Raw genomic sequence first — 18982 nt, 5'->3', positions numbered from 1 at the left:
CTCCTGCCTTGTTACAAGAGTCTTTTCCTTTGGTTTTAGACAGCTTGATTATGATGCATTTAGGTGTGAATCTCTTTGAATTTATCCTACTTGGAGTTTATTGACTTTTTTTGATGTGTAGATTAATGTTAATTTATGTTTCTGCAGTGCCTTTAGGTCAGCTGGAGGGGAAGGCATAGGGCCTTATTTGGTCTTTCCAGAGCCTGAGCACAGTCTTGAGCGTGACACAGCCCTCTGTGTGCACGGTGTGGGGTGGGGGTGGGGAACACATCTGAATTCCGAGGAACACGTTACAGCTTTTCCAAGTCCTTATAGACAGCTCATTTCTCTGCTTTTCCTCTTAAGTTTTTTTGGTTGGTGTACTCTTTGCCCCACCTATTATCCAATACTTCAGATAGCTGCAAAGTTAAATAATTTCCTGTAATTATTTTCAACAAATGTCCCTGGGAAAAAGCATTTTTTGCTGGGTACACTCAGAGTCAGGTCAAATATAGGCAGTTTTTCAGTCATGAGGACTTTAGGAAAATCCCCACACAGTTCAGACAATGACAGTGCTCTGGTAAAGAGGTTTTGAAGAAGCTCCAGTCCACCCTGAGCTTGCTAATGGCCACCAGGTTTTCACTGTGATTGGAGGCTGCTGGTTTTCAAGGCAATTGCAGAACTAGGGAGTGGGGGATGGTAGTAAGGTAAGTCATAACACCCCAGAGCTCTCTGTTCTTACTGAGGATTTAGCTGTTTTTCATGAATAAATGCTCCCCAGATTATCACAGGTCTTTGGTTAATTTCTAGCATTCTGAAAAAGTTGATGCTGACTTTTTTTTTTTTTTTTGCTAGTTTTCTTTCTCATTGCTTTTATGAAAGAGAGAGTTTCAGAAGTCTCTATGGGGCGGTGCCTGTGGCTCAAAGGAGTGGAGTGCTGGCCCCATATGCTGGAGGTGGTGGGTTCAAATCCAGCCCCAGCCAAAAAGTGCAAAAAAAAAGAAAAAAAAGTCTTTATTCATCATTTTCCCTGACATACTCCCCGAGTCACTTTTGACTGAGAGTAATTGATTCCATATTTTTCTACAAAATATCAAACTCTATTCAATTCATCAAGAATGTTGTTGATTTATAATTTCAAAATTTCTTTCTTTTCTTTTTCTTTCTTCTTTTTTTTTTTTGTAGAGACAGAGTCTCACTTTATCGCCCTTGGTAGAGTGCCGTGGCATCACACAGCTCACAGCAACCTCCAACTCCTGGGCTTAAGGAGTTATCTTGCCTCAGCCACCACAGTAGTTGGGACCACAGGAGCCCACCACAACGCCCAGCTGTTTTTTGTTGTTGTTGCAGTTCAGCCAGGGCTGGGTTTGAACCCACCACCCTCGGTATATGGGACCGGTGCCCTACCCACTGAGCCACAGGCGCCGCCTCGTTTTTTTTTTTTTTTTTTTTTTGACAAAATCTCAAGCTGTCACCCTAGGTAGAGTGCCGTGGCATCACAGCTCACAACAACCTCCAACTCCTGGGCTCAAGCGAGTCCCCTGCCTCAGCGTCCCAAGTAGCTGGGACTACAGGCGCCCGCCACAACGCCCGGCCATCCCCTGGCTGCAGCCATCATTGTTGTCCGGCGGGCCTGGGCTGGGGACCTGAACCGCCAGCCCAGGTGCATGGGGCTGGCGCCCCAGCTGCTTGAGCCACAGGCGCCGAGCCCCACATCTTGTTCTTTACGAGTCTCTCACTAGTCTTGGGACTTTACTTTTCTATAGAAACTTTGGAATAGGCTTCTGTATTAGCCACATATCTATTTCTGTGAACCTGATGCTTTAACATCTGTCCTGCATACGCTCAAGGCACCTCATCCCTGGGAGTGAGGCTGAGCCACCTTCACCTTTAGTCTCTCACCTCTCTTGTTCCCTCTTCTTGGGAAGAGTCATCCTCCTGTGGGTGTGCTTTTCAAATATAAACCCACCAATACAGAGTATGACAAACGGCAATTTATTTATTTAATGGTATTGTCCCCTTATCTGTTGGCTTATCATACGTAAATAATAATACTTGTTAAAACAGCTTACCAAGCCAGGCATGGTGGCTCACATCTGTAATCCTAGCCCTCTGGGAGGCCAAGGCAGGTGGATTGCCTGAGCTCACAGGTTCAAGACCAGCCTGACCAAGAGTGAGATCCCATCTCTAAAAGTAGCTGGGCATTGTGGTGGGCATCTGGAGTCCCAGCTACTCAGGAAGCTGAGGCAAGAGAATTCCTTAAGCCCAAGAGTTTGAGGTTGCTGTGAGCTACGGCACTCAGGGCAACAAAGTGTGACTGTGTCTCAAAAAACGAACAAATGAACAACCAGTTTACCAATTATTTTTTTTTAAAAGCTTGTTTTTTATTGAACCGACTTTATTCATCACGTTAGAGACAAGTAATAGCTTTAAAGTGTTAATGTTCCTTTCCAGGAACATGGTAGATATCTTATTCTCCTTTAATATTTTCAGTAAAAATTATGTAATCTTCTTATTAAGAAGATTAAAAGGGGTATTTTTTTTAAAAACTTCGCTTTTTTGCCATTCATTGCTGATGTAATCAAAGAATTTTTATATTAATTTAAAATCAGCCATCTGACTAGACTATCTTATTACCTATAGTAATTTTTATGTTCTTTTGGGTATCCAGTGTAAATAATATATTATCTATAAGTAATGATAGTTTTGTGTTTTCCTCTCTTGTTCTACATACCGATGTTTTGTTTTGTTTTAATTATTTTCTCCTTTTTCATTCCCTTGGACTTAAACAAAAGTGATAATAGTGGGTACCCTTGCCTTTGTCCTAATTTTAAGTGGATTGCTTATTAACATTTCATCAATAGAGCAATATTTTTTGTAAGTTTTTATTAGATTGCCTTTATCAGATTAAGAAAGTTTCCTTTCATTCCTCTCATCCCCCCCCCTTTTTTTTTTTTTAAAAATCTGCTGAAACTGAACACATTACTCCTCTTTTGCTAAGTAAGAATCACTAATAGGTATAGAATTTGTCATTTGCTCTGGGAGGCTGAGGCGGGTAGATTGAGTTCAGGAGTTTGAGACCAGCCTGAGCAAGAGTGAAACCTGGTCTCTAAAAATAGCCGGGTGTTATATCAGGCACCTGTAGTCCCAGCTATTCAGGAGGCTGAGGCAAGAGGATGGCTTGAGTCCAAGAGTTTGAGGTTGCTGTCAACTATGACACCACAGCCACTCAACCAAGGGGGTACAAAGTGAGACTCTGTCTCCAAAAAAAAAAAAAAGAATTTGTCATTGTCATTTGTTTTCTCTATCTATTGAGATAATCAACTTTTTTTTTTTTTGAAATAAAGTCTCACTATGTTGCTCTCAGTAGAGTGCTGTGGTGGCGCAGCTCACAGCAACCTCAAACTCTTGGGCTTAAGCAATTCTCTTGCCTCAGCCTCCCGAGTAACTGTGACTATAGGTGCCCACCACAACACCTGGCTATTTTTTGGTTGCAGTTGTCATTATTGGCTTAGCAGGCCCAGGCCAGGCTCGAACCCGCCTGCCTTGGTGTATGTGGCTGGTGCCCTACTCACTGAGCTGCAGGCACTGAGCTGATAATCAACATTTTTAATGTGGTGAATTTGATGAGTGATATTTATGATTTCTTATTTTAAACCATACTTGCATTCCTGGAATAAACAAATTTAGCCATGAGGTATGACCTTTTTATATATTACAAGATTTAGACTTGCCCTTTGGGAAGATTGCTTGAGCCCAGGAGTTGGAGTGAGCCTGAGCAACATAGTAAGGACTACTTTTATAAATAATTAAAAATTAGCCAGGAATGGTGGCTTGCCCTGTAGTCCCAGCTACTTGGAAGGGTGAGGCAGGAGAATCACTTGAGCCCAAGAGTTTGAAGTTGCAGTGAGCTATGATGATGCCTCTACACTCTAGCCTAGGCAATAGAATAAGACCTTGTCTCCAAAAAAAGAAAAAAGAAAAGATGTAGTTTGTTCACATCTTTGTATAGGATTTTACGTTTGTGTTAGGAGTGAGATCAGCCTATAATTTCCCTTTCTCATATGTTTCTTGTCCAGTTTTATTATCACTCGTGGCTTCATTAAATAAGTTGTGGAATAGTGCATCTTTTTATAATTTTTGAAAGATTGGAAAACACAGAATTATTTATTTTTTGAAAGTTTAGTAGGATTTTGCTGTAAAACTATCCTGGCCTTGGGGTTTGTGTGTGTGTGTGTTGTGGGGGGGAGGTGGATTTTAAACTATTTATATAATAAGTAGTTTCTTTAATAGCTTTAGGAATATTCAGATTTTTTTGTTTTCTTGGGTCAGTTTGGTAAGTTATATTTTTGCCCATTCTAAGATTTCAAATTTATTTGTATAATCTCATGTGTAATATTCTCTTACTATTATTTAAATTCATTTCATCTGTAGTGTTGGCTTTGTAAATATAAAATTATTTATTTTAGCATTTTATCTTTTCATTATGATCTGCCTTATTAAAAATTAACCTATATCATTAGTTTTATCCAAAAACCAACCTTTGGCTTTGTCCAGTCCTATTTATTGTATATTTGCTTCTTATTTTCACTGATTCCCACTGTAACAATCAGTATACCTTTCTTTTACTTTTGTGGGTTAGATTCTTTGTGTATTAATTTCTGTCAAGGCTATTGACTTTCTAATATTTTTTGCTGCATCCCCCAAATGCAGATATGGAGATACTTAATAATCAATTTTTGAAATTTTTCCATTATAATTTCCTCTTTGATTATTTAGGACTGTATATTTGAAATTTCAAAATGTGTAGGTATTTAATATTGTATTTTGTTCTTGATTTTGATTTCTAACTTTCTTTAATTCAGTTGAGAGAAGACAGTCTATATGAGTCTTTGAAATTTCCTGTATGGTATAATACGCTTTCAATTTGTTTTCTTGGGCAGAACATAATTTATTTTATTTCTTCTGATACCAGACTTGCGTGTTATACACATACACACATGGGCACACATACATGTAATGTTTTGCTTGTTGTGGTCTCCTAATATGGTGATGGATTTGTTCACATGTTTTGCTTTATGTTTTATGTATGTAATTATTGTGTATAATTCTAAAATATTTAAATCTTCATTTAATTATTGTGTAGTGGTTCTTTTTATCCCTAATAATGTCCTTTGTCATAAAGTATGTTTTATATGGTAATAATCTAGCTACCTCAACTTTAAATTGGGGCTTTTTGGCTTAACACTACTTTTTCCAAGTCTTTGCCTTGAATCATTAGGTATGCCTCTTATAAATAGCATGTAAATATATTGAAAAAATCTAGTCTGAGAATCTCTATCTGTTAACTGAAGAGTTTAATCCATTTTGAATTTTATTGTGATTTTTTTTCTTTTTTTTGAGACACAGTCTTATTATGTTGCCCTCGGTAAAGTGCCCTGGTGTGATAGCTCACAGCAACCTCCAACTCTTGGGATCAAGCGATTCTCATGCCTCAGCCTCCCAAGTAGCTGGGACTACCAGTGTCTGCCACAACATGCAGCTATTTTTTGGTTATAGTTGTCATAGTTGTTTGGCAGGCCTGGGCCGGGTTTGAACCCACCAGCTCCAGTGTATGTGGCTAGCACTCTAGCCGCTGAACTACAGGCGCCGAGCCTTTATTGTGATTTTTGCAGGAGGAAAAGTTCCTGAATGGCCTTGGCTGATGCAGGTCTCCCCACTCTTTCCTACAATTCTAGGGCAGAATGTACTGAGAATGCAACATGCTCAGTAAAATAAGGAGGAACCGTCCAGAGCAGCCCATGCTTTGTCTTCGTTTCCCCCAGAAGAGGATGCCCTACAATGCTTAACCTCAGCCATTTAAGTACCCCTGGGGTATAAAATCCAGAGTGGACCTTTAAGGTCCGTCAAATGCAGAGAGAAGAGGGGCATGTGCAGATGAGATTCCATCTGTCTTGGGGCAGCATTCTTGAGTCTTGGGGGACTAGCTTACCAGAGATCCTGGGCTTCTGTTCATCCTTGCTGTCCACTTCTGAGTAATAAATCTGCTCTGCCTGCCTTCTGTGAGTGTTCTGTCTCACCAAAGTCATATTCTGGCAGCTGGTTTTGTGCAAAACCTCTGGAATCTGGGTTTGTGTAAAGACTCTTGCCAGATCTTGGCCTCTCCAGATCTAGGATTCTTAGCCAAATTGGCAAGAGGTGTAGAGTCCTGCCTTAGTAACTAGTGCATGGTCTGCTGCGCCACAATAATTGATATATGTGGATTTGTTTATAACATCTTCTTTTTGTTTTCTATGTGTCTCACGTATGATATTTTTCTTGTTTCTTGCTTTTTTTAAAATGAAATTTTTGTTTGTTTTCTTTTTGTTTTTGCTCCCCCCAAGTATTTGGATGTTATATTTTTAGCTTTATACAGTGGTTTCTCCAGACGTATTTAACAAAATCTAAATCAGTCCTTAATTTACCATTACCTCTAAACAAACAGAAGAGATTTACATTTTAACTCGATCCTTTACCCAATTTACATGCCACTATCCTTTGGGCAGTTAATGTGTCTATCTTTTAAAAAAAAAAAACATAGATACGATTATTATTTTATACAGAAAAGACATGTTTAGATTTACCTGTATGGTCAGCAATTCTTTGCTCACTATTTCTTCTTGTTTTTCAGATCCCCTTCAGATATCATTTTCTTTCTATTTTTAATATATATTTTAGAAGTTCTTTAGAGAGGACTTGTTGGTAAATGCTCTCAATTTTAGTTATCTAAAACATTCTTATTTTGCATTTAGTCTTAAGAATTAGTTTTGATGAATTTAAAATTCTAAGTTGACAATTATTTCCTCTCTGGACCATCAACATACTACACTACTATTTTCTGATTTCCATGGATATTGTTAAGAATGTCTGTTATATTGGCTCAGCACCTGTAGCTCAAGCGGCTAGGGCAACAGTCACATACTCCAGAACTGGTGGGTTCAAATCCAGCCCAGGCCTGCCAAACAACAATGACAACTACAAGAATAAATGTTATAATTCCACAATTATAGGTGACCTGTCACTTCTCTCTGACTACTTTACGAGCTCTGTAGTTGTATAAACGTATCTTTACTTTTAAATTTGTTTTCCTGCTAGGTGGTGTACACTGTGTTTTCTGCTTTTTTTGATTCTCATCATTCACTAGTTTTAGAAAATCCTTAGCCTTTATTTCTAAAATTTGCCTCTTCAGGGCGGCACCTATGGCTCAGTGAGTAGGGCGCTGGCCCCATACACCAAGGGTGGCGGGTTCAAACACAGCCCCGGCCAAACTGCAACAAAAAATAGCTGGGCGTTGTGGCAGGTCCCTGTAGTCCCAGCTGCTCAGGAGGCTGAGGCAAGAGAATTGCCTAAGCCCAGGAGCTGGAGGTTGCTGTGAGCTGTAATGCCATGGCACTTTACTGTGGGCGATAAAGTGAGAATCTGTCTCTAAAAAAACAAATTGCCTCTTCAGGGCGGCACCTATGGCTCAGTGAGTAGGGCGCTGGCCCCATACACCAAGGGTGGCGGGTTCAAACACAGCCCCGGCCAAACTGCAACAAAAAATAGCTGGGCGTTGTGGCAGGTCCCTGTAGTCCCAGCTGCTCAAGAGGCTGAGGCAAGAGAATCACCTAAGCCCAGGAGTTGGAGTTGCTTTGAGCTGTGTGACACCATGGCACTCTACTGAGGGCAATAAGGTGAGACTCTTGTCTCTACCTAAAAAAAAAAAATTGCCTCTTCACTGTTCTTTCCTTCTGGAACTCAAATTATTTGTATGTTAGATTTTTTTTTCTCATTTTAATCTCTATCTCTTTTAATCTTTCTTTAATGTTTTCTATCCATTTGTCTCTTTATTGCATTTCAAGTAATTTCTTCAGCTTCATTTAGAATTCACTAATTTTCTTTCTTTTTTTTTTTTTTGCAATTTTTGGCTGGGGCCAGGTTTGAACCCACCACCTCCGGTATATGGGGTCAGTACCCTACTCCTTTGAGCCACAGGCACCGCCCTAGAATTCACTAATTTTCTTCAATCTGCTGTAAAAACCACCAAATTAAGTTTCTTTCTGAAAATTCTATTTTTCACCATGCCTGATCCTTTATAATTTTATTGATTAACTTACTTTTTACAAACTTATGTTTAATTTTTTTAGGTATTTAATATATCATTATTCTATTTGATAATTTTGTTCTTTGAAGTCCTTGAGGGCTGTGTTTCCACTGACTCTCACCTGTAGTTTGTTGATCTTGGACATTGAGCTCTTTATTTGGTTGATCTGAACTCAGGTTGCTTTTTTCCAGAAAGGCCTTGAATTTGGGCAGCTCCTGTGGCTCAGTGAGTATCAGGGCACCGGCCCCATATACCAAGGGTGGCAGGTTCAAACTGGGCCCCAGCCAAACTGCAACAACAACAACAACAAAAATAGCCGGGCGTTGTGGCTGGTGCCTGTAGTCCCAGCTACTCAGGAGGCTGAGGTAAGAGAATTACCTAAGCCCAAGAGTTGGAGGTTGCTGTGAGCTGCGATGCCATCTACCAAGGGTGACAAAGGGAGAATCTGTCTCTTAAAAAAAAGAAAAAAAAAGGACTTGAATTTGCTCCTGCCAGGAGCCAAAGAGAGCTTTGTTTTATTTGTTTATTTGTGTGTGTTTCCATTTATCTTCTGCCTGAGTGATTTCCCTTCCCTCCTGTGAGTTCAGCAGTTTCTTAAAAAGTATGCGTTTTGTGTAGGAACTAGTTGTTTTGTAGCAGGAAGACACTCTGGGAAGAGAAAGGCCTAATGAATTCTCTAGTTGGGGAGAAGTTTTAACTGTTGGTTAAAATTAGATTTTTAACAGTAGGCTGTGTGTACGATGGCAGTTACAGAAATAAGCTAGGTTTCAAGTCCAATAAATGGAATCAACCAACATTCAATAAACAAGGGTGTTGATTATTCACTTTATGGGAAAATTGGCAGTAGAGGTTTTCTGGTTGCCTAGAGCATCAAAGTTGCACTTGTGATTGTTCATTTCTGACAGAGAAAACAAAAAGGAAGCCAACACATTTTTAAATAGGTATTAGAGATCAAACTTCACTAAGACAACTACTTGAAACTACTATTATAGAAATTGGTGGTGGTGTGGGGGAATAGAGTTAAACTTAACAAAATCTACTCTGGACATGTCTCAGGAAACACAATGAGACATATTAGACAAAAATTGTTATGATCAAGTCTTTCTTTCAACCCTACTGTGTTTCTCTGGTCAGCTCCCTTTTCCCTTTCTCTAACAGTTATTTTTAACCTCTTTATCCATCTTTAATCCTAAGAGTCAAAACTTTTTCCTTCCCTATCACTCAGCAGATGGCATTGACTACTTTTTTTATGAAGAACACAGGTACTATCAGAAGGGAACTATTACAAATCACATCATCACAGGCAACCCTTTCCCTGGATGACAAATGTCCTTTCCGCCTTCCCTCCTAGTTGTAGAGGACCAGCTGTTCTTCCTCTGTGAAGCCACCTGTGTTCTGGGTTCCATCTTGTCCCATGTCTTCCAGGAGTTCGATTCATCCTCTCTCTCTCTCTCTCTCTCTCTCGTCTTCATCCATTCCTGTTCCATTCTCAGAAACATTTATTTATTTATTTATTTATTGAGACAGAGCCTCAAGCTATCCCCCTGGGTAGAGTGCTGTGGCATCACAGCTCACAGCAACCTCTAACTCTTGGGCTCCAGTAAGTCTCCTTCCTCAGCCTCCCAAGTAGCTGGGACCACAGGTGCTGGCCACAATGCCTGGCTATTTTTTGGTTGCAGCTGTCATTGTTTGGCAGGCCCGGGCTGGATTCGAACCCACCACCTTAGGTGTATGTAGCTGGCGCCTTAGCCACTTGAGCCACAGGCGCTGAGCCGCCATTTTCAGGAACATTTAAAACATGTTCAGATCGGAACGGAAAATATAATGAGCTCACCTTTAAGCACCCTCCCCCTCCAGTTGCCAATCCTTTTTTCTTTCCTACTTTACAGCCAAATTGCAAAAGATTTGTCTAGAATTACTGTCTCCATTTCCCTCTTACTCAGACCTAATCTAGATTTGACCCCACTTCCCCACTGAAATTTTCACCATTAAATTTCCATGCTTCTAAATCTAGTTGACATTTTTGGATCTTTCACCCTCTTTGACTTTTTCGCAGCATTCAACGCAAACACTCACAGTGAACACACACCCGCACACTGTAGTACTTATCTTACAGTGCCAGTTACGAAGCAAGGGAGCCAACAGTGTTTAGTTGAATATCACTGTATTCGTCTTAAAACCAATTTATTTATTATAAGACTGTTACTTATATTAGTTGTTATTATTCATTATTACTATTATACATGTATACATAAGTATATTTTAGTATAAGTTGTTTATTTCTACTTTATGTTGCAATTAAGACATTAAATTGATTTAAAAATTATATGCACAAGTAGGTTATATTATTTCAGATTGGTTAAAAGAGATTTTCAAAATATGTGTTAGAAAAACATGGTGATGGTTTGATGGGCTTTAGAATTTCTGCTTTTTTTTGAGATGGAGCCTCAAGCTGTCGCCCTGGGTATTGGGCTGTGGCATCACAGCTCACAGCAACCTCCAAACTCCTGGGTTCAAGCAATTCTCCTGCCTCTATCTCCCAAGTAGCTGGGACTACAGGCGCCCGTCACAACGCCTGGCTATTTTTTTTGTTGTTGTTGCAGCCGTCATTGTTGTTTGATGGGCCTAGGCTGGATTGGAACCCGCCAGCTCAGGTGTATGTGGCTGGCACCTTAGCCTCTTGAGCCACAGGCTCCAAGCTAAATTTCTGCTTTTTTGAGAGCAGGGAAGTGACCCAGTGCACGAGAACTTCCTCACTTCAAGGGCCAATATCATTACTTTTGGAAAAGATTCAACTTGTCAAATAGGTGGATGATAACTTTGTCTCTTTATCTGGTAAGAATTATCTTCGTTATTCCTTAGTTCTTATGTGAGCTACCTGAGTAGTGATATTTATCACCTGTTTTGTTACTTCTTTGTGAAGTTAACTCTTCCAACATTAAGCTTGGAAAGACAGTAGGAAAGTGAGCCTCCAAGCAGGAAATTTTATCACCTGGAAAATTTTTTGTAGTGAAGTTATTTTCTGGCCATGGTTTGTTCTTTGAAAAACACTTATCATGGACTCAAAATGGCAGGGCCACCTTTTAATTATTGTTCCCAAGAAATGATTTTAACCATTAGTTTGTTTTCTGCACTGGGTTTCTTCTTTCTCTTGTGCTGTGAGACAGTCCAATTGCTTCGGTAGGAAGCCTTGGCCGTGTGATGGGTATACGTGGACTCTGAAAAAATCCCTGCATTTTTCAGACGGTGGCTCTAGGGATGTAGTGTTTCCCCACTCTGCCCTTCAGGGGACAAGGTGGTGGTAGCAGCCTGCAGATTCATACCTCACCAGAGCCGCCAGAGGAAGTAGGCTCCTGGGGAAGATACACAGGGCAGAGGTGTGTGCGCCGGATTGCATGCCATAGACTGAACAGCACGGCGGAAGCAAGCCATCTAAGCCCTTGTTCCTCAGTGTGTCCAAGGAGCAACCCCTTCTGCGTCATCAGAAGCTTATTAGAAATGCACAATCTCAGCGGTGCCTGTAGCTCAGTGGGTAGGGCTCTGGCTACACACACCAAGGCTGGAGGTCAGCTATACAACAACTGCAACAAAAAAATAGCTGGGCATTGTGGTGGATGCTTGTAGTTGCAGCTACTCGGGAGGCTGAGGCAAGAGAACAGCTTAAGCCCAAGAGTTTGAGGTTGCTGTGAGCTGTGATGCCATAGCTCTCTACTGAGGGTGATATAGTGAGACTCTGTCTCAAAAAATAAAAAAAGCACAATCTGGTTTTCACCCCGGACCCATGAGTCAGAATCTGCATTTGAACCACATCCCTAAGAGACTCATGGTCGCCTCCTACTTGAAGTGCTGCTGCACATACCTACTCTCAGGCCCTCAGCCTTCAGACGGCTCCAGGGACCCCTCCCTGTACTGGCTGGCCTGGGATACTTCTTCCAGGTCCCCATCCCTCACTGCACACCTTGCCTCCTGGATCCACCCACTTCCTCCCTGGCCTGCCACAGTAGGTCTGCATGTCTGTCCTTCCTCAGTGGCCAGCTCCAGCACAGATGATTCCACATCCACCCTGGCGGCCCCAACACCTTGCACTCTACCACCTGACTACAGACTCCAATCAGAAGGCTGCAGGCCGGTCAGTGAGCAAGTAGGCAGGTGACCCCTATGGCAGAAATGAAAGCCTGAAATTCATGGAGGGTTAGGTGTTTATTTTTGCCGCTTTTTAGACAAGGTTTATAAAGTTAAAAAAAAAATACACAGATTCTTTCAATGGCGTAGATTTTAGATGTTAACCTCAGACCATGGCATTCAGGATTTCTGGAGTATGTTGGTTGAGGCACTTGTGTACCCAGAGGCACAGAGAATTTACAAGACTGCAGGGAGTGATGTGTTCTTGGGGATGCTGTCACCAGCTGCCTGGTGAGGTAGGGAAGAGTGGCAGCAGTCACAGATCAGGGCCCAGCACTCATTCCACCTGCCTTCTGTGAGCCAGCTGTCCAGCTGGTAGATGACAGGCTATCAGTGGTGGAACTTGCCCCCCACTTTGGAACTGCTTCCCTCCTGATGATGCCTTCAGCAAGTGAATGGGGAAGGGAGCAAGTACACTGGCCTTTGCTCTGTGTCGGCATCTTTGATATAAGCAACCACCTGGCCAGGGAGTGTCAGATACGGAAGGTGGCCAGTACCCACTGGAGTTGGGGATCACTGGTGAGTTTCCATTGCCCATATTCTCTGCTTCCCATTGGCAGGTAATTGGGCCCTCCTATGCCATCAAATGCTAACATCTCTGCTTCACCTATCTTGTTCTCAGCAAGGCTCTCGGTGGGGCACAGCTGATGCTCCATTAGTGCTGGCAGAGACAAGCTTCTGCTACTCAGCCGTAGGGCAGCAGATGGAAAACATCTGCAGGAAGCAGAGAGTTTCGAGGCGTGGCCTTCCCTCCACCAGTCTCAGGCCTAATGAGATGCTTTTTCACTGGGCTGCCCCTTCCCCCTTCGTTTCCCTGAAGGATCCTAATGTACTTCACAGCTGTGAGCCCATGTAGCTCCCTGAGGAGGCAGGGGAATATCGTCTCATGGCTCCCTCTGGTCAGCCATTTTTTTTTTTCCTTTACACAGTGTCACTCTGTCACCCTGGGAAGAGTGCTGTGGCATCATAACTCATAGCAACCTCAAACTCCTGGGCTCAAGACATCCTCTTGTCTCAGCCTCCTGAGTAGCTGGGACTACAAGTCTACAACATCCGGCTAGTTTTTCTATTTTTAGTAGAGACAGGGCCTCGCTTTTGTTCAGGCTGGTCTCAACCTCCTGAGACCTGGTAATCCACCTGCCTCCACCTCCCAGAGTCCTGGGCCCCTCTGGTCAGCCTTTGTCGGCCCTACTCTCTTTGTCCCATCAGAAGATGGCTTAGGGCCCACGGAGACCTCCCCTCCTTTTGTGTTCAAAGATGCTTTTGCAATGGCAGATCTCCCTGGTTCCACAGGGAGTTTGAGAGCTCAGACAGGAACAGCATTTCTCTACAGGGGAGACCAACTGGTTTTGGTAGGAACCTGTCGTGGGTGGCATAGGAGTGGAGGACAAGTGTCCTGGGGCCCTGGCTGGGGTCTGTACTTTAGGTTTATAGCTTTGGCAAAGATGACCCTCCCCCTTCCCACCTCCATTCTGAAATGTATACTCATCAGAAGTTGGAACCAGGGTGGTTTTCTGGGTGCTTGGAAGGCAGGTTCTCTGCCCAGCAGCAGCAGAGGACATTAGAAGGGGTCCCCAGTGCTTCCCACAGAACTGACTTAATGAACACAGTCCTTCAGGCCCCAGGCAGGGTCGTGAAAGGGCTCAACTCCATTGCCTAGTGAGCTCTTATGGGCTCTTCCTCTCCCCCTTGGACTGATTTCTAACGGGTTTGCTCCAGGTCTTCCTGGGAGATGTTCAAACTAATGATGGAAAAAGTGAGAAGGCACAGTGGTTTAAAAAGCAGTCATCACCAACTTAAAGGAGGGAAAGAAATTACACTTTTTCTTGAGGCTGGGTTCATTAATGTCTCTGGCAAGGAGGTGACTTCACACTCTCACAGGAGCGTCAATTTGCAGGCTCCATGGTGATTTCTGACTTGCAGAGAAAAAATCTCTCCAGCTCAGGAAGGATTAGGTAGAATGGCTTCAGCCCTGTCCCCACCCTCCCACCACTGCCCAGGCACAGAGTCAGGGCTCCCTGCCACCCGGGTCCACTGGCTCCTCCTCACTGGTGGCGCTTCAGCCCACTGCATACACCTGGGGTGGCTCCAGGCAGAGCTCTTGTCTTCCTTGCCACCTTAGTGCCCCAGCTCTACAGGAGCCCTCGAAACAGAGCAAAAGCAGAGTGGAAGGAATAGAGGGATCAAATCCAGCAAGGGACGAGCCTCTTCTGTACAAAAAGTGTGTGTGCATCCCTGCAAATGTCACCATAGCACACTTTGCTCTTCTCCCAATATTGGGAACTTGCTTTTAAATATATATGCTGAAATCTCAAGGACCCAACTTTTCAGCTAAGTAAATATAATTGCAAATCCTGTTATACGTACGGAATATATATACATATATATCACACACTCGTGTGTGTCATTCGGAATATTACTGTATACATTTGCCTCCCAGGAATTCGGACCTCGAACCGCCCATTTGCACCATCAAGAAAAGAAAACCTGACAGGCTCAGGGTACCATCTCTCCTGGTGTCTAGAGCCCGCAGCACCTCACACACAGCTTGTTTTCTCGGCCAGCATGTGGCCCAGGGGCAGCGTGAACCTGACGGCGCCGTCCCTCTCCCAGCCCCTCCGGATCCTGTTGAGTCTGCGTCTTAAGCAGGGCAGGAGGAACAGGGCTTTGGCCAGAATGATGACGCAGGGCACCAGTAGCGTGAGCGTGAAGGTGGGCGGCAGGAAGAATTTATAGCGGCTCTCCTCAAAGGCGCGGGTCCAGCCATAGGTGAGTGTGTGCAGTGTGCTCAGCACCAAGGCCACGAAGCCCAGCGTGGACTGTGGAGGGAAAAGTAGCTAGAATGAGGGCCGGGCGACAACAGACACAGCCACTCTGCCAACAGCTCACCTGCTCTCCTGGCAGAGGGAGGGCAGCATTGGTACTCATGGGTGTGGGCTCCAATCCAGCCCTGTCCCTCTCTGCATGCGTGATCCTATGACAGCCACCTCAACACTGAGCCTTAGAAAAGTGGAATGATGCTGCAGGTGTATGAGGATGGACTGAACCATGTGGATGCAGTAAGACAGTGATGCTCGTCCCCTAATTGTGGTATTTGTACTTCTGATGGCTGCCAGATGGTTTTTGAATAGAATCAGGCTCAAAGAAGTTTAGAAACATTTCACTAGTTTTGTGTATATTTTAATGTATATTAGAGTGACAAGTGTCTGCCAGCATACTCAAATCATAATTTCATAGGTAATATTTGGCCTAAGTTAAGGCCAGATAAAATGTGAATTGACTTTAAGTTGGCTTGAAGATAAATGCAAATAGATAATTTACAGATGGCACGTAGATTTGGCTCTAGTATTGCAGTGGCTTGCAGGGGTCTGCAGTCTGGGTGACCCGGCACCAGGCAGAAAGCTGCAGATCACCTGTGCAGATGCCCGCTGTGTGCGCTGGTCCTCCACCACCAGCCCCACGCCGAGTTAGGAACACCCCAGCTGGAAACCAAACCAGGCCTACTTTCTCACCTGGAAGGAGATTAGCGACCATGGGGAGAAGAGACCATCAAGACTCCAACAGAAATGGTTGGGCCAGCTCAGTGCCCATGCTCAGTTATGGCGCCAGCCACATACTACCAGAGCTGGTGGGTTCGAATCTGACCTGGGCCTGCTAAACAACAACAACAACAAAAAATAGCCAGGCGTTGTGGTGGGAGCCTATAGTCCCAGCTACTTGGGAGGCTGAGGCAAGAGAATCACTTAAGCCCAAAAGTTTGAAGTTGCTATGGCGCTATGGCACTCTACTAAGAGCAACATAGTGAGACTCTCAAATAAAGAAAAGAAATGGTTAGGCCATTTTCTCACCCCTTGAGCCATATGTGAGCTCTCATGGGTGGATTCCAGCCAAGAGTAGCTCCTCCATCACCCCAAAGATGACTTTCTACAGGAGCTGCAAGGTGGAAATGGCTGGGAGGTGCTGGTCTATAACTGCAACCTCTTTGGCATGTGAAGGTCCTTGTGGACTGCAAGGGAGGGGATCCAGATTCTACTGCTGGTGCTAGTTCAGCCGACACTGGGCTGGGCAAGCTGCTTCATCAGCCTCAATGGGAAGTGATTCCAAAAGCTGAAGTCAGCAGGCTGGGGTAAGCATGGAGGCAGAAAGGGACATGGCAGAGGGGGCTATGGGGGAGCAGAGGAGGCCTGGGCACTTCTGACTGAATTCTGTAAGCACCAAGGAACCAAGAGAGATGAAGGGGCAAGACAGGCCTGTGTTTAGTACATAAGGAATGAAAAGAACGGTGACCCATAAAGCAATGAGCACATGCATTTTCTCCAAGGAGACACTGCAAGACTTAAACATAGTAGCACATCAGTACCCTGGGGTGTTCATTTATAGACTGGATTTGAACTTTCCACAGAGAAGCTGCAATGGGGCCTCCTGGGTTTCCTTCTAGCCCAGCTCGTGGGCATCACCCCAGGGGTTGGCTGAAAGACACCATCTCATTTGTCCCCTCCTCCACCCGACAAGTTTCTAAGTGGGTCTGACTCCACACCATGCCTACTTCTCAAGTTTTCCCTGGTAGGGGGCAACACTTTGCTTGCACCCAAAGGTTTGGAAGAATTGCTTGTAATGCTTTTGCTAAACATAATAATAAACATTTTCCAAGGCTGCGCACTATAATTTCATAGACAGGTTCCCAGGTACATTTTTGGCACCAACTAAAATAACCAAACACAACATTCTCTATCCTTCCTGTTTAATCTCTGGTTCTTGGCTTGTGTCCACTTCAAGGATCTTCTTGTCTCATCCTTAACTTGCTGGCTCACCCCCTCCAGCTGGGAAACCATGGTTGGCGTTGCCTTATCACTCACGGTGATAATTCATGTCATTTAAATGTGGTTGGGCCCCCAAATGGAAGCCTCCTTGACCATAAGTCACATGTAACCAAATCCTTGTTACTTCCAGAATTGTCTATCATGCATTTCAAATCCCCTGGAACTTCTGAGCAAGACTGACTTTTTCTAAGAGGTCCCCAGCACTGACCATCATGAGTAAGTTGTGAACAGCCTGAGTCAGTTACCTGATGTTTCCTGATCAGAGGCCCAGGCCCAAACTGTGGGCTCTCTTGCTTCTCTCACTGCGGAGTTACTGGAGTTGCTGAGATGGCTGGAAAGTGCCTTTTATCACAGGAAAACCATCTGGGGCGCTTGTATAGACTATTAGTGCCCAAGTCCCACCCCTAGAAATTCAGATTAAAATGGGCTCAGGCATCTGTTGTTTTTTAATGTTGAGCAGATGATGGTGGTGTGCAGCCAGGACTAAATCACTTATGTAGGAGACTGTCATCACCACACCTTCTAGCTTCAGGTTTACAAGTCCTCACAGGTCGTTCGGCCTGGGCCATTTGATTGAGGAAGGCCTGGCCTGATCTGTTCCTTGGACACAGCCGCACTGAGGGCCTGCCAGTGTCCACACTCTGCACCATGTGGCCTTCCCAGGTGATGCAGCAGTGAGAACCCCCTCAGGCCTAGGAAGCTGGCCCTGGTGGCCCTCGTGAGGCTGTAGCATCTCCATCAGTGACATGCCCTGTGGCTCCAGAGTTTGGCCCATGTGGGCTACTGCCCCCTATATCTGGAGAGTGATGGGTAGTGCGGGGCATTCCAGGCCCGGCAGAGGGATGACAAGGAGACGCTGCCCCTGGCCCCACCAGCGGTAGTCAGCTCTGTTTGTATCTCCTCATCCCTTTGCCATCCAAAATCCCCTGGTGCAGATGGCAGGAAGCCCCAGCCTCGGGCTGATGGTTCCTAGCGAAGGCTGACAGCCAAAGGCCAGCTAGTAACAAAGGGCCTTTGACTTCCCAATCCCTGTGAGAAGCCTGGACTTTTCCAGAAAGTTTGCTTCCCTGAAACTCTCTCTCCTAGGGAACAATTTAAAAATCCCCAAATAGCCCAAGAAAGCCAAAAGAGGGAGTAGGATTGTCATGGGGCAATTAATAACCCCCTCAAGCTAGAGCCATTTTTATTATACGTTAGCTTGTTAGCAAAAAAGAAACAGCCAGGTCGTCAGTATCTCTTGCTGGTGCTCAATTACTATGGCATGAAGGGGCTTTGGACAATCGCTCACAAAGCTGGGGTCAGGCTGGTCTCTGTCATTATTTCAGGCAGATGGCTGGTACCTGCAAGGTCATAGAAAGTTTTAACTCTGGGAAGAGCTTAGGTGCTAAGTGCTGAACCCTACTAGTATTTCTGTGCAGGTGAGCTGCAAGTCTAATGTCTGAGAAAGTTTAATTGGTTGAATTAGGAGTACTCAGCACATCCAAAACCAAACAAACACAGTAACAAACCACAAACCAAAATTTAAAACTTTGAAAACAGCCTTTAGAACAAAAGGATAAATGCAAACACAAGTCACCTCTTTGTGGAATCAACACGCTGTTTTGATGGTTTTCAGCTGAACAGACCATTCAAGACTGTGAGGTCAGCCTAGACCCCTTGAGACCCGCCGCCATTTGCACAGCTGGTTTCCAAGTCTTGATGGCTATTGTGGTTGTGTGTGGCAGGGAAGGAGATGGGGTTTTGGTAGCTCCTCACAGGCTGTGCTAACTGTATGGGGGAAGGTTGCAGCTTAGAAATCAGCAAGCCGGCTCGGCGCCTTTGGCTCAAGTGGCTAAGGCGCCAGCCACATACACCTAAGGTGGCGAGTTCGAATCCAGCC

The 18982-nt window shown here is 44.2% G+C and overlaps 1 protein-coding gene across 3 annotated transcripts in view; it reads right to left on the bottom strand.

Annotated features, from left to right (window-relative positions):
- Positions 1–14491: 14491 nt before the first annotated feature.
- STEAP3 (STEAP3 metalloreductase) overlaps positions 14492–18982 on the bottom strand; it is a 41081-nt gene continuing 36590 nt past the window's right edge. For 2 of the 3 annotated variants that reach the window (XM_012806888.2, XM_023514804.1), the window contains exon 5: positions 14492–15102. In XM_012806888.2, the coding sequence (XP_012662342.1) occupies positions 14821–15102 (282 nt within the window). In that variant the 3' untranslated portion in view covers positions 14492–14820. Of the gene's footprint in view, positions 15103–18241; positions 18444–18982 lie in introns of those variants that run through there. The other variant, XM_023514805.1, reaches the window with a different exon arrangement.

The sequence above is a fragment of the Otolemur garnettii genome, unplaced genomic scaffold, assembly GCF_000181295.1.
Source record: "Otolemur garnettii isolate 467f Iridium unplaced genomic scaffold, OtoGar3 scaffold00059, whole genome shotgun sequence".
NCBI lineage: Eukaryota > Metazoa > Chordata > Mammalia > Primates > Galagidae > Otolemur > Otolemur garnettii.
Note: the sequence above shows the minus strand (reverse complement) of the source record. Positions and strands in the feature narration are given on the sequence as shown.